The 15,681-nt window shown below is 45.6% G+C and overlaps 1 protein-coding gene across 2 annotated transcripts in view; it reads right to left on the bottom strand.

The window, feature by feature from the left end:
- LOC8035993 (Fanconi anemia group I protein) overlaps positions 1–15,681 on the bottom strand; it is a 76,343-nt gene that overhangs the window by 22,453 nt on the left and 38,209 nt on the right. For both annotated transcript variants that reach the window (XM_040216834.3, XM_040503285.2), the window contains exons 12-18: positions 12,716–12,963; positions 11,321–11,522; positions 6,755–6,869; positions 6,546–6,668; positions 629–697; positions 388–489; positions 31–204 (exon numbers count right to left, since the gene is read on the bottom strand). In XM_040216834.3, the coding sequence (XP_040072768.2) occupies positions 31–204; positions 388–489; positions 629–697; positions 6,546–6,668; positions 6,755–6,869; positions 11,321–11,522; positions 12,716–12,963 (1,033 nt within the window). The remainder of the gene's footprint in view (positions 1–30; positions 205–387; positions 490–628; positions 698–6,545; positions 6,669–6,754; positions 6,870–11,320; positions 11,523–12,715; positions 12,964–15,681) is intronic.

Genomic DNA, 15,681 nt, shown 5'->3' with positions numbered 1-15,681 from the left:
ACAGTCTTTCAGCGAAAATGGACACAGTACCAACGAAAAATCCTCCAATTCAGCATCCACCATGACACTGGTGAGGCTCTGCATCAGTTTCTGAAGCTTGGACTTTGGATCCACCCCTTCACACTCCTCGAAGTTATCAGAGCAGTCCTGAGCATGCTTATCACAGACTGAGAGGCAACGATGAATGCATAGGACTAGTTGGCTCTGTAAAAGAGAATAGCCACACTATTAACGAGGATAATGAAGTTTCAAAGGGAAAGATAGAAGATGAGGTGGGCAATCCAGCACATTAGCGCAGCTCTTTTGTATTCTATTTATGTCATTTGAAGCTTAGCTGCATGCCATGCAATTAATGCAACAATAGACGTAAGTTGCCCTTGAACAGACCAGAGGTTCTTGCAAGACAGCCTTGTCCATGTTGATCTGTACAATGCCCGACAGCTTAAGTGGTGGATAGGAGTTCTTATCTTCACTGTAGTACTTCTCAAGCTGAAATATTCATAAGAATAAAGAAACATTACCTCTGAACTCCACAAGATAAGGTGCATGCAACATTTGCATATAACTTAGGCCTCCTTGAGTAAAGCCTAGCTTGCTTATAAAAAAAACATTTCAGAGGAAATCCCACCTGTACAAGAAGTAGCTCAAGCACAGCTCCAGAGAGGTTGATGTTCTGGCTGATCACCTCTGGGAGCCCCTGAAAGTAGCAATACCAATTAAAAATGCATAGAGGAAAGGGATATACAGACTAGAATGGGCCCACGACATGCAGACAAAAACAGTTCTGCATGTTGCCCTCTTCCAGTGATACGTCTGACAACACAACAGCATCGCTTGAGGTGATGCGCTTAACCAGAACACTACATCTGTGTGATGAGCAGTGTTGTTGCCAGATAGTGGAACTTTGAAACTGCCAAATGGCGGCCAGGAATAGGCCAAATGTAGTCAAAGCCGATAAAACAAAATAACCAAAACAGCACCCCCCCCTCCCCCTCCACTCCACTCCACTCCCCTCCCCTCCCCTCCCCTCCCCCCCCAAAAAAAAACCATTTCTTTAGGCTTTATTTTGGGAAAATTTCTGAACCCCTTGCAATATGTGTTTTACAATTTCATCTCTCAAAATATGCACTGCCTCTTGCATACAAAGTATCGCTTGTGTATCCATAATCAACGAATTAAAGTTAGTGCTGCACTTATCCCAAAGTGGCAGTGCTCTTCCGATTCCCAAGGTTGGTCTCCGACTGGCTATATACACGTGTGTACTGACAATATATTAAGGATATACTTTGACATTGTCATAAACATTTGATTTATCACACTATTTGTTTCACTGGCACTTATATTGAGACCTGAAAAACTGCACACTTTTGGCATTGCCCTCAGTCCCACAGTGACATTTCTGTGAGGCGTGCATAAATATATTATTAGACGAATGGTTCCTCACGCAGAACAATCACAAACTATACTCCGTCTCACCCTAAGCTGGACTAAGGCCCAAAAGCTGGCATACTAAGAACTACCTTGAAAGAAACCTGCCTCCGTGGTGAAAAGTAGTCCCCCTAAAAAAATTGTAGTACCGACAAAAAAATACAAATTACAAAGGTATTGCCGTTTAAATTTGTTGTTATGCTGTTTTATATTGGTAACTAAAATAATAAAATATTTATTTAAAAAGAAATTCTAGATTTGACAGAAAATGTTTGTGTTTTCCCATATAACCATTACAATCTAATTCAATCCTATCTCGTGTTTGTTGCGTGCACGGTGAAGGATGCACCCCTCGCAAACTTCTTTCACTTTTTCGTTACCAAAATGGCTAGCAGTAGTGGTCGTACAGTATCTTTGCCTTTTTGTTTCCAAACCTTTTTAAGGCGGCTCCTTTAGTAGACAAACGCCTCCCGTTGTAGAATCCGATTGCGTTCTACAGCTGGAATTTAAAATTCCCGCTATAGAATTGCATAAATATAGTGTTGACAAATGCACCTGGAATATGCCAGAAGCTAGAAATCTAGGATAGCAGACAAAAACATCCCGGCACAGTGATACACAAATCGGGGCGATATAGCATGCGGTTTGTATATGGCTTGTGATAGGACTTGGCGGCCCGCAGCTTTGGTGCTTAATCCATTTTAGGATGAGATGAAGTATACACCTTTCCGAAAAACGCTCCTAGGCCGCCTCCATGTTGCTGATGCTGATGCGGCTGGTGCGACTCTCGCGCCCTCTATCAGCTAGAAATTTTCTGCCACTCTCTTGGACTGTGAAGACCCTCTCAGCGCGGTTCTCTACCTACGTTTTTTGCGGTTTTTCATTTGACGTTTTCTCGCCCCTCTTGAAAGTTTCCACTTTTTTTTTTTTCTTTATGTGTGCTGCATACCCTTTCTGTGTTATTTTCCATTGTGAGAAATAAGGCTGGTAAGCGCCTGCCATTCAAGCTTTTCTGCTCGACATTCATGGGAAACGAAGGAGGTGAAGGACGTCGAACGACCCTCGACGCGATTTTGCGAACATTGTTCTCCCCCCTCCCAGAAATAATCTGCGTAGAATCCTCAGTCATCTCCAAAAATAGTTGTCCGGGTTGGGGTGGGAAACGGGTCAGTCGCGTTCGTTCCTTTGACTCGGTGTTGTGAAAAAAAAGGAAGCTCTCCCCAAAACATGCCCCAAAACGAAGTTACCTTGGATTCCGTCCGATCGTCAAGGTGTGACTGTCGTCGACTGTGACTTTGTTACTTGAGATCTTTCTAAAATAAATTCTTTCCAGATAACGCTGCATCGTGTGGTACATACAATACATTGTTCGAATGTTAACACTTGCTAAACTGTATGTCCATGTCCTGTCCATCGGTAGACACATTATTTGTGGGAGTGCAAAATGCATGCTTTTCGGCTGTCTTCTGTTGGAATTTATTTCTGACAGCAAAGCGCTTTGTCGTTTCACATGCGGCGAATCGCGCGGCACCGTCAAAACTCATCGTAAGAAAAAAAAAACACAAGTAACTCGAACTATACATTTCAGTCGCATTCGTTCTGTTGCGCGCATACCTAACAAAAGTAGTTTACAGGTTTTTTTTTTTGTTTTTTTTTTTCAAATGTGGTACAATGCTTTCTCAATGCCCTCGGGAAAATACATGTACCATGAAACACAAAATATAGCGGGAAAAGACGAGAATTTAGCCGCCAGCAGCGTTTGAAACTGCGCCTATTGAGATCACAGTCCACTCGACTATAGGGTTAGGAGGGACGCCGGTGAGAGTCTAGCCTCAAACTCAGTGAATGGGCTCGAAAACTGTTTGTTGCCCCTGGGGTCGAGTGTTTTTTGGAAAGGTGTATAGGCGGTTGGTAATTCTGAACTCCCCAGATCAGCGGAAAAAAGGGGAAAAAAAAGAGCTTACGGTGGTTTACAGATGACTCATCCATCAACTGGCATTAGAACTGCCAGAAGGTAACGTGGAGGAAAACTAATCTTTGTGTGGTTTTTCTTTTAGTACCTCCATGAAGATCCACCAATGGGCTTCTGGGTTCTAACCAGACATGTACAAATTACTCAAAAAAGGTAGTTAAGTTAAGTTACTGAGTATCGACACCAAAAGTAATTGGAGTAGAGTAGAAATTACGCATTTGCAATAGTAATTGAGTAAACTACTAACTACTGTAAAAAAGTAGCGAGTTACTTTGAAGTTACTTTCGAAGTTACTTCTTATATTTTTGCGGTTGTAAAATGAACATCGGTTTTGATCTGTGAAAAACCCTGCGAGCCTAAAATAAATGCATTCATTTTATGACTTCCGAAATAGTTTATTCGCTCGCAGAATCAATTGTCTTTCAAAGTTCTTATCGGAGAGTTTCCCCTTTTCCTTCTAATGACGTCCTCAGTCAAGCTAAACAGACGTTCTACCGTGACACTGGATGCAAAGAGCGTTCAATTTCAAAAACAGGCTGTGCAGGGTCGGGTAAGCGAGTGTCGGCATCTTTGGTGCCCATGAAGAAACATGTGAGGCTTGCCTCGGCCTAGCGGGTCTTTTATAACAAACTCTCCTCCTTTTTTATTTTTTCTTCGGAAAGTTGAGATTTTTATGACTGACCATCTTTATTCTTACGGATCAAGTCTCGCACCACGACGATTAGATTATCCGGAAGACTGCGCGTCTCGTTGCAGTGCTAGTGCTACGCCTCTGAAACAAAAAAAAAAATTGCTTGGGTTTAACAGAAAATGAAACGAAGTATACTTCGCCGCTGACGCCCGGTCCAACAAAAGGATCTCCCAAGGGTGACTCGCAATCCTCGCCGGCGACTACGGTATCCTGACGCGCCTGACACGCCCTGACAAGTAAAACGTTTTCAACAAAGAGGAGGTCTCCCTGGCGTGGAAGGTCAGAAGCACGCGAAGGATTACGTGAACAAGCATCGGCGCTTGTACAATTGCAGCTGAAAGCGGGAACCTGCTCCAATGAAGGGATTATCCGTGTCTATGTTTGTGCGCGGGGGAGTCCGGCTTTGCAAGGGAGTATGCGCTGACGACGAGGCGACCATGGGAACAGGCGCCCAGCTGCGAGGTCATTCCAATGCCGCCTGCCGCGGAACCTACCACTTGAGTCAGAACTCACTAGAGGCAGACAACATGAAAACAAACACCCTCGGAGTGTCCCCGTCTTTCACGGTTGCAGCTGGACGCACAACGCCTGAGTGCGTTACCGGATTAGGTCAATACCCGACTAAGGCTTGTTAGGCACCTATGCCTGCGTTCGTGCGCGCCGGTGTTATGTTTTGGTTGCTCGTCGCCACCTTGGCCCAAGGACGTCTGTGATGCAGTTTCTACGGCTGCCGAGTATAAGTGCGTGGGAACGGAATCTGAGGGGGCCCCATGTTGGGGAATACCACTTCATCCGCCAGCGTCTTATTTATTTCTGCACTCAGACCTTTCTGATGAGAAAATCTAGCATTAGATTTCGAAAGTAGTTGGTAATTTGAGTAGAAGTTATTTGAAAAACGTAGTTAAATTAAACTAAAAATTACCCAAATAAAGTTGTAATTGAAAGTTACCAAGTTACTCGGAAAAGTAGTTAAACTACAGTAGTTTGAGTAGGGTAGTTGAACTACGTCCAAGTCTGGTTCTAACTATTCTGCCCGTGTTTGCTTATAGAAACTATGCTTTTAGAAAGTGTCGCTGCATTTTTTAATCTTTATGAGTCTTTCTAAAATAACCTGCATTTCTGGATTGGCTGGCCCAATTTGGCTATTAAAGGGCAACTCCGCTCAATTCAGAAGATTTCGGGATAATGAGTGATTTCGAATTAAAAAGGCCTAGTAAAAGACACTACGTCGTTTGCTTCGCGAAAAATGGGATATATATTTTTAAATCTAATTTTAAACACGAGCGGAAATCGAAACCGAAACTTCGGCTCCGTCCGGCAACATTGGCCTCGGGCCGCCAAGTACGTGGCCATCACGTGGTACGAGATGTCACGTGATCCTCGGCCCAACAAAAGGCGGGATGGGGGCGGGCGTGCGGCAGGCGCGAGTGTCGTCTGCACCGCACTCTTCGCCACGTTTTGGTGTCTAGGGCAATCGACGACGTCTGCACAACTGCAGCATAAGTCTGCGACTCTGCGCACGTGGTGTCCATAGTGTGGACGAAACTCCGAGAGGCAATAATCACAAACAGTGAGACGACGACGGTGGTTGTGACGAGGAAGACAGCGGTAACGGCGGGACCACGGCGGGCGGTTGGTCTGCTCCCAAGAAGCGCGCTGCGCAGGCGCGTACGCCAATCACGTGGACACCGCTGAGCGCCGAGAGGCAACGTTGCTGACGTCATGCGCTACACTCGATCAGAGAAGTAAAAACAAGCAAAAGGGGGCCACGAAGATGACGTTTAGCTCAATGTTGGCTCCGCCCATGCCGTAGCCTTGACTGCGCTGTTGGCTGCGCCTGAATTCGCCCGCTCGAGTCAGCCGATTTCGGCAACTTGGCGAGTTGCAAAGTTTGACGGACCGTTTAAGAAACATTTGGACAGAACTGCGTCGTAATATTTGCTGTGTGGTCTTCCTAGGCGATACTGAAGAGGACTGCATTGTTTTTTCAAAACCAAAAATGAAGCGGAGTTGCCCTTTAATAACCCAATCTGGCAACACTGGTGATGAGTCCCTGTGAGTTCATTCTGAGTAACATTTAATCTCTATTTTTGCCTCTTTTGGCGGAAGTGGTGCCCTCCTGTAGGAGACTTGGGTCAAGAATTATCTTGGTAGGAAACTCGAGGAAAGAAAAGACACCACTAGGAAGGAGAGAAGCTCCTTTGTACTAACTTGGGGTCAAAAGATGAACGTTTTCTGCCCACTGTGACGACAGTGGGCACAAAACGTGTCTTGGGGGCTGAGCCCAGGTCATCGCAGATCAGTGGCACTAACAGGATTTAACGTCCTCACTCGAAGGAACATTCGTGCTTGCTCATGTCACGCCCTTGCAGCTTCACACCGAAAAACCCTCAAACCGGGAATCCAGAAAAGGATGAACTATAAAGCTCTAGCAAGCAAAGAGTTTACAGACACCTGGTACAAAAGTTGCCGCACAGAACCCTGTTGCGTCAAGCACTTGTTGAGCAGTCCCAGCAGCTCCATGCACACAGCTCTGTGAGAGCTAGGGTCACTCGGCTGGGACACTTCCACCCGAATCTGTCAGCATTCACGAAGCAGATAGAAAATGTAAGTGACACGTCTTGTTCACAATCCTGTGGAATGTCTTTTGCACTAGTGGCTACCTGGCTCAGGGTGAACTCATTTTCCTGTCCGTGTAGTCCGACAGGTTCCAAAGACTTCAGGTTGCGGAGCAGTATAAGGATGCCAGACACTGCCACCTTGCGAGATTCAAGCTCCCTGTGAGTAAAGGATAGTGCAGGTTCGGTTAGGAAAGAGCTCCCCTTCGGTCCCAAATGCAGGCATCGCTGCTACCAATTCTTGTCCATTAGCAAGGGATGAAAGAAACTCATACAGTTGGGAAGCCAAATTTGTACAGTTGCCGGCCATATGAGCTCTCCCGGCCAAACGCCGACCGGAGCAGTGAAAATCCCGCATGCGGCGCGTCAAGCGTTGCCGCGTTCTGGGAGCTGGGCTATTGGGACCAGACCATTCCATTATCAAAGGGGTGGACGCAGCAGGCACGTACCCAGAATTTTGTTTCGGGGGGGGGGGGGGGGGGGGGGGCCCGCACATGACAAAATGCTGTATGAGGGGGAGGGGGAGGGGGGAGAGGAGGTCCCAGCAAAATGCAAGATTTCGGAGGGGGCCCGGGCCCGGGCCCCATGGGCCCCCCCCTGGCTACGTGCCTGGGATGCAGGAATAGCATTCCGCGTTTTGGAATGTGAATCTGAAGCACGGCCGATTACAATCCCGCTTCCGGTTGTAGGTAAACGCAGACAGCTTATCGAAATTCTTCACTGCATAATATCTCTGACCAGTGTTGCGGAATGGGCACCCCCCTTCCATTCCAATTCCATTCCGGGGAATTAGAGTTTTCAATAATTGAATTCCTATCAATTTCTAGGAATGGAGACACTGGGCCCATTCCCACTGCTGGAATGGCTGAATCGTTCCATTCCATTCCTTTAATTCCTAAACGTAAAAATTGGCACTTGACAACTACATTGTGTTGCCGGCATAAGCAGCATAAAGCTGACATTATCAAATGCAGAGACAATTGCAAAAAAAATACTAAATTCCTTAAAACAGCACTGATTTTACTAAGCGGACCGCTGGTGGCGCAAAGTGTTTATTTACAATGTACTGCAAACATCAAGAAAGCCCCTTGATATGTTGATGCTTGTTTAAGACATCGGTCTCGCGACCACGTGACTCACAACAAACAACAAAACTTAAATCCACTCATTTTCTTTTCTTTTTTAAACTTTTTTGCATTTGTCTTTTAGGACATACGCGGCCAGCGTGTTTGTTTGACAAGACCATAAAAATATCCAGTTCGTGCGTGGCGCAGGAATAAGCTATATTACTGTATTCTTCAAATACAGCAACAAACTAATACACTGCTGAAAGCGATTCCATGCACAGCGGCAAGAACACATCCTCTGACAAAATGTAACCTGTGCGGCGCAGCACGAGGGACCGTATAGACCATGTCACGAAACCTGTTTTAAAACGCATAAGTTCACGCTTGCTTTACGAATCTCAATATTTCTTATCATATTCAATTCAATTTTTGGCTGGTTCGCCTGCCCTTTTCCACCCTTCGCATACTCATTCTCGTGTTTCCTCTTCAGATGGCGAATAAAGTTCGATGATATACGCCGACTGCACGCACCGTGTACAGTTTCGTATCGTTGCACAACTTTCAGCGTGCAGCTTGCTTATTTTCTTTGCGACTAATGTCAAAAACTGTCTTCCACGTTGCCATGACTCGATCTGTATTTATCTTGTCTTCTCGTCTGAATTGTGATGTAGCAGTTGACGGTACCAACCGATTCATTCTTCTACTTCGGTGTCGGTTGTTCGCGTTGTGGCGACGGGTCGGGCGAGTCAGCGTTGACAAAGCTCTTCACATCAAGATACAATTAACGGGGTAATACCGCACTGTTCGAATTGGAATTCCCCGTGTTTCCTTAACAACACCGTCCAACTGACTTCTCACCGCCTCAAACAGGGTCCAGGACAAGGAACACAAATGCAGACCGGACAGCCGAGACACGCGAAAGCCAAAACCTCAGTGGTAGCTAGCACAAAGCTCTCCTTCTCAGTTGCCCTCACAGCAACGGTCGCACCTCGTCTGGCGCGGGACGGTTTTTCTCCAGGTCTAGTCAGTTCGGTCACACCAAGAGCGGTGACGATAGTCTACGTCACCTTACGATGGACCTCAACAGACAGCACGAGAGCCATCGAAAGTGCTTTCTGAAAGTCGCGTGGCCCTGCAGTCCCGCTCACGGTGCTGGATTGCCTAGGGTGACTCGTAGCGTCCGTAGCGGTCCATCGCAAGGTAAAACGAAGTATGCAGAGACTGAACTCAAAGGAAATGAACGGAAATCCGCTAGCTTGCTTGTAACACCAACCCACTAAAACATATAACACAAAAAACAAGCATCGGAACAAAGACCAAGTAAAAGGCGGACTTACAGTACAAATGCAGTATAAAAAAACAAGCCTCGGAGCAAAGCGCAAGAGGAGAAGAGGGAAGTGAATCTCGCTTTGTTTTAATGCCGAAGCAAACCTACATTTCGCACTTCAAAGGAGTGCACGCGAATGAACGTGGAAGGCAGCAGGGCTGGCAGGGCTGGCTGCCTGCTAAACAACGCTCCTCGAACTATAAGAAAACAATACCTGATCATCTTTCGGCGGCGCCCGAGTCAACGAGTTATCAGAGCTCTGCGAGTTAGGAGTCGCTTCCACTCCCAGATCTCTGTGCGCGCGCGTGCATTCTACAAACCGTCGCAACAACAAAAAAAGCATGACAAGAAGGACGATGAGTTGTGCATGGCGGTTTCTTTCTTTGCCGCTCCCTTTTCTTTTGCTTTGTGCTTGGTTTCTTGTTTCGCTCTCGTGCCACGCCATCGAAGCCCGACGCCTGCACGTCCGTGAAAGGCGCCACGTTACCCCCGTTTCCCCCTTTGCTTTGACGCTAGTTTTATGTATTGCATTTTTTGTGTGTATAACTCTGTTAGAGCTCCAAGCGGGCTAACAGTTTCCCGCTCATTTTATTTCTGAGCAACTGACTCGCTGACTGGCCCGGTTTAGCTGACCGTAAACACACACACAAAAAAAGAACTGTGCCCATTCCATTCCCATTCCATTCCGGACAAAAGGCACCTAATTCCATTCCCATTCCATTCCCCTCAACGTTGCCGCCATTCCATTCCCATTCCATTCCGGGGTCGTGAAAATGCGGAATGATTCCGGAATCATTCCAACTTCGGAGTGGCAACTCCGCAACACTGTCTCTGACATGTTATATGCTACTTTTTTATTTGTGAAACCGGTTTGTCATTATAAATATTTCCTACCTGAAGAGTAATCCTACACACAAAACCCCTTTCTTACAATCTTTCTCAAACCTAGACTAGACAATGACAAGCGATTTTCAAATAATTTATTTAATCTATAAAGATGTGCCATAGATAACAACAACAACAACAACAAAAAAAAAAAGATTTGTGTCGAAGCCGAATAAAGATTCAGGCACTTTTCATGAACGCGTTTTATCGAGGAGACTCTACTGTTCTGCGCTCAGTAGCGTGTTGTTTCGCCAAGGGTAATTCTCTCCACGACGACTTTGCAGATGGTTTTCTGGTCGGCCACTTCTTGCTTGCCGAGGGATCATTGTTGTCATGCCTAATATCATATCAAACATAGGGTTTTTACATTTGTAAACATCGATCGAACACTGCTGCTTTATCTATGCCTAAAGCAAGCTCCAGTTTATCAGCAGTTGTAACATCATCTCCGAACACTTGGCGCCAACACCCGAAGACGGCAATTCTAATCGGCCATGTTTTCGTGATTCACACTTCTAAAGGCCGGAATCCCAATAAATGTTATGCGTCCACCCTTTTGATAACGGAATAGTTGGGTCCCAATAGCCCGGCTCCCAAAACGTGGCAATGCTCGATGCGCCGCGTGCGGGATTTTCACTGATCCGGTCGGCGTTCGGCCGGGGAAGCTCATATGGCCGGCGACTGTACATGAAAAGAAAAGGGGACAACACCTAGATTCCAAAGCAGTGACACCTCAGACATCTCTTTGAGTAAGCACACATGCACCCTAGTACACATGAGATGTCTTGGAAAAATGATGACTCTACGTTTATGGAACGCTGTACTGTGAAAATAAAAAAGAAAAAAAGTTTGATGGAGAGCCTTTATTTACCATAAAATACTGCAGAAGCACCCACTTTTAACATATCCCTAACTTGGGAATTCTGCAAACTACACATCAAGCGCTCGACTTGATCGGACAAGCGCCCAAGTCTAGATTAACCCAGTTTTCAAAGGTGTTATAAAATGTATAATTTTTTTTTAATTAACAAAGTGCATGATTAGAGAAGTGTTTGGTTAAGGCAACTGTGAAGGAGGGGGTGTCTCTGGAAAGGCAGTTCCACTCTGAGCCGGTCTTAGGTAGGGAGCATTCAAAATACATATTTTTGCTGCAATAGGGAATGGCAACTTTATAGTGGAGATCAATGTGAAATGAAAGGTATGAAGGCTGTGAAAGAAGTTTTAATCATAACAAACTATCAGTTGAATTGCAGGAATTGTAAACAATACGGAGGAATCGTTTTCCCACCATAGTTTGCCCCGCTACAAGCACAGGGGCAGAGTAGGGTTTACCGGTGAAAGACAAGCTTGCGCAGCATGATCATGAGCCAATCCCTGAGTGCGAGGGAGACCTTGATGAGGGGTGTAGCCGCCCGCAGAAGCTGCGTCGTCGTGTGGCAAGGCAGATTGGGAAGCTGTCCTAATAACTGCTGAATCCTTGCCTGGCACTGCACCAGCAGCTGAGGGCAGGCCTGAATCATCCGGGCAAACAGCTCTGCAGAGACATGCAACTGATCAGTTCGGATCTCTGTGTTGCACCCTCGATCGCCTAGGCCTTCATTCAGGTGATTAAGTAACACCAGGTTTGCCTGGTGTTACTTAAGGTGCAAACTCCTCACAGCATCTTGGTCTCTGCAATCTTCACAAACTGGTGTGCCACTGGAAGGCATAAACGTAAGTAATCCGGCGTGTTGGTGCAATGACGGGGTGTCGAACCCATTTTGCAGAGGCAGCAAAATAGACCTTTCTGGAAAATCCCACAAGACATTTCGACGACCCCACATTGCACCACACCGTGCGGGGAATTGTGGGGCCGCTCCGATGTAGATTTGGGTCTATTTGTATGTACGCCCTGGAAGTGGCGCAACCCTTTTTCTCTTACCGATGCAGGCTCTGAACACAAACAGAAAAAAAAGCATAACAAAGCCAATTCTTGTTTTGTTATCGTCCCGCCGTTTTTGGGTTCTAAAATCGCAGAATGCTAAACCAACATGAACCCCTCTTTCTATTTGTGGCTTTACATACCGTACATGAAATTGCTGAGATGGAATGGTTGACATATCTCCAACATAGGTGTTCACACAATTGATACGTTCGGGATTGATACACTTTCTCGGCTGGTATGTTCATGAACGCCAGTCCCGTTGAACTAGGCACACATGCATCAGTTAACCACTGGTGGCATTTGTCTTCCCAGTTCCGACATCCAAAGACTCCCACCTGGCGCAGCTGACATGACACACTAGGCTGCATGGCCACGATTTTTGCTCTGCTTCCTCCTGCTTTGCTAGTTTCAATCTGTGGGTAGTTCCTAATTCATGGTTGTGCACCGCATGCGTCAAGGTTTGCACCTGCATGCTAGGAGCAGCGACTACACAGTGTATGCACAGGGAAGAATCTGAGTTAGCTCGATGGGCTCGGAAACTTTCCTCACTCATAGAAATTAATATCAAACAATAAATTAAAAAGAAAAAAAAAGAGAGGTCTATGTGAAATAAATTGTTGTACGAGTTGCTTCCTCTCTCACGTATAGGCCCCCAAAGGAGTTACCGGTTGTTATGTATTCTCAGATTACAGATTATTTTACCTCGGACTTCCAAAAAACATGCCAATCAGGTTCTACAACTAAAAAACGCATTTGCCCCCGACAGAAAGACATAACAGAGGCGAGAGAATTGAGCAACTTACCGAAATAGTGTTCCACTGGTGCAGTAGTCTTGGGAAGTAGGCGTTTTGAGAGCAGGTCAAGAATGTTATAGCAGGCAATTTTGTTGACCTTGAAGATTTCCAGGATGATACTCAAGCCCAGCTGACAGCAGTCGTTAGAAATTGCAGTGTTAGGACCCCTTCCAAAGCCCGTACGGGGTCCAAATGCATCCATGAGCAGAAAGCCCAACTCGGCGAGGCTCTGGGACGACTCCTCCCAGCCACACTTGCTGCACATGCAGAGAAGAAAGATCATATGCATTAGAATCTAGACTTAGAAAAAAAATATTAAAATAAGAAAGAGGTGCAGTGTTCCCTCTCGCTATACTGACGGGTTCACAATAAAATACTGAGCAAATGCCCACCCAAAATTTGGAGAAAATCACAAAAAAAAAATGGGGATAAGCACTCGGAATTGTATAGGATCAGTACAGGGGTCTGGTGGAACCCCTCATTTTTAAAGCAGCCGTACTGCTCTCGTCATGCCTACTTTGCGCTGGCACTTTCGCATCAAGCTTCCCCGCTCTGCACCACCTTGCCCCAGCTTCTCGGAGAAGCAGCTGACACGGAGTATCACCTCGGTTAATTCGAAGGGATCAGACGTTCGATAGGGAGGGCACTTCATATGTCCTTCGTTTATATTTCAAACGTTTAAAAAGTAGAGGTGACTGCCTATCAACTTCCTTGCCACACCTACTCAAATCATTCAATTGGATTGATGCATTTCAAACCTCTATTTCAACGCTTTCAACGCATTTCAGCGCTGTCTTTCGAAATGTGGCACCATCTAGAATGTTACGGAGGAACACTAATTTGAATTTCGGTTTTCTGCAAAAGGACAAGTCTTTTGCGCAAATTTAGGCTTCCAAGATTGTGAGCAAATGCATCAGGCATGGTATCCTCGCCACATGCCAACACTTCTCAGACATCATCTGACTTGCGATTTTGGTGCATATGCAATCAATTTTGTGGACGAAAGTGGCGAAAGTGGCAGCAGTAAGTCAGAAGATGACGTTCATTCATTGAATCTTAGTTTCGAATGTGGGAGTGAGTCGAACCAGCCGGAATTATCTGCAGATGCCTGTCGGTATGTTTCGTTTTATGCGCCAAGTGAATTTATTGTCTTTGTGAGCTTCTGTTGAGGTACTGGGCGTGTTCTAAATGCATTATTTTTCATCCGCAAGTGTCAACCTCATATAGACTTGATTTTATGCCATCAACAGTAAAACAAACAAGTTTTCTTCGAAAAGGCCCTGACCTCAGCATAACGCTACGGAGTAGCACGAAACGCTTTGGTGGGCCCTTCGGGGAATGATACAGTTATCATGGGGGCAAACTTTTTTTTCTGCAGAACAAGAAGTTTTAAACGGACGCTTTTCAAGCCCGCAAAATTTGTTTCTAGAAGAGTAAAGTACAAAATGTATATTTTGGACTTTTTTTTAAATTTGATACTTTGCAAGGCATATTTAATTAAAATAAAAATTTCCCTGTTGGTTCCACAAAATTTGACATTACATTTTTTTTCTTGTGCTATATAATAAATATTTTGTTTGACATCTACATTCTTGAAAAGAGAATTCCTTTAGCTACATTTCATTGTGCTTTGATGCACCTAGTAGTGGAATTTGAGGAAAAACAATTTTTCCGAGACCTCCCCATAACGTTTTTTCCTGTGGTAAGGAAAGAGTTATTGCGACATGAGCGCATGCTCGGTATTTACGGTATAGTCGCTGGCGGGATAAGAATGGTAGCGCATACCCTGACGTACACACCACAACTGCCCATCGAGTTAGATAGTACCACTCTGCAGCCCATAGAATTGCATAGCTCTTGCAAAACAAAAACTTGGACAACGCTTAAGCTTTGCCTTTAAGAGTGGCACGCGATAGCGCTATCGGGTCCCATTGTATTGCCTTCTCATTTGCTTCTCATGCTTTTCCTACCAGTGAGCAGAAAGTGCGGCGCACATGCCCTAGTCATAGCATGTCTGAATAGCAACCGAGGGGTTCATGGATTCAATTCACGCCTAAACTTCTTCAAATTTTTCTTTAAGGCAAATCATTACTGTATAGACCAACACGCTGTTTACAAACAAGCCCGCGTTTGCCCACACCAGGTGTGGGCACTGCGCGTGCGCACAAACCGAACTCGGGAGGAGTGAAGTGTCTGAGCATGCGCAGTGCCGTCGACAGCGCCACCGCAGCTGCGTGACGTCAGGGCCGCGTGGTGGTCTATAAAGTGAAATAATTTGAGACATGCAACAACCTTTAATTCGCGTTACATACCATGTTTTTTAATCACTTTCATTCCACGCGTGACGTCACGTTTCACGTGAGCGTTGTTTGAAATTCCCGCTCGAGGTCATGTGGCTGTGACGTCATGACCCTATCGACCAATCAGGATTTTCGCGTCACGCCACCGACACCGGCTTTTCTGCCACGCCACCGAGGCCGGCTTTTCTGTGACATGAGCTCCTTAACGCTAACGCGTTAAAAAAAAAAAAACCTGTAAAAACAAAATTGGATGTTCCGCCTAACACCCTTGGCTGCACTATTTCTATGACGTAAGCCCCCTGCAGGTAGAATTGGCCCACATGTTGTTTGAAATATAGTACAAAGTGCAGTGCAGCCAAAGTAAACAACTAGATTGTGAGAAAAATGACAAATACATGGTTATTTTGGGTTAGCTTATATATTTGTATTGGTCAGAAACTGAAACATTATGCACGTGCGACGTCTATTTTCCTACTAAAAATGTGATCGAAGTTCGTGTCACGGCCCTTTCTGAGTGGAAAAATCTGGAACACAAAATCCAGCGGAGGCGCCGGCAGCACCTCTGCTGGATTCTGTGCACCAGACTGCAAGTACCCTAAAATCCCGAGCAAGCGCCCACTCAAAATCTGGAGACAATCATGTAAAAGTGAAAGATGGGCACTTCAAAGGTCAAGA

The sequence above is a fragment of the Ixodes scapularis genome, unplaced genomic scaffold (genome assembly GCF_016920785.2).
Source record: "Ixodes scapularis isolate PalLabHiFi unplaced genomic scaffold, ASM1692078v2 PGA_scaffold9__187_contigs__length_104089568, whole genome shotgun sequence".
In the NCBI taxonomy this organism is placed as follows: domain Eukaryota; kingdom Metazoa; phylum Arthropoda; class Arachnida; order Ixodida; family Ixodidae; genus Ixodes; species Ixodes scapularis.
The sequence above is the reverse complement of the archived record's forward strand: the minus strand, read 5'-3'. Positions and strand labels throughout refer to the sequence as shown.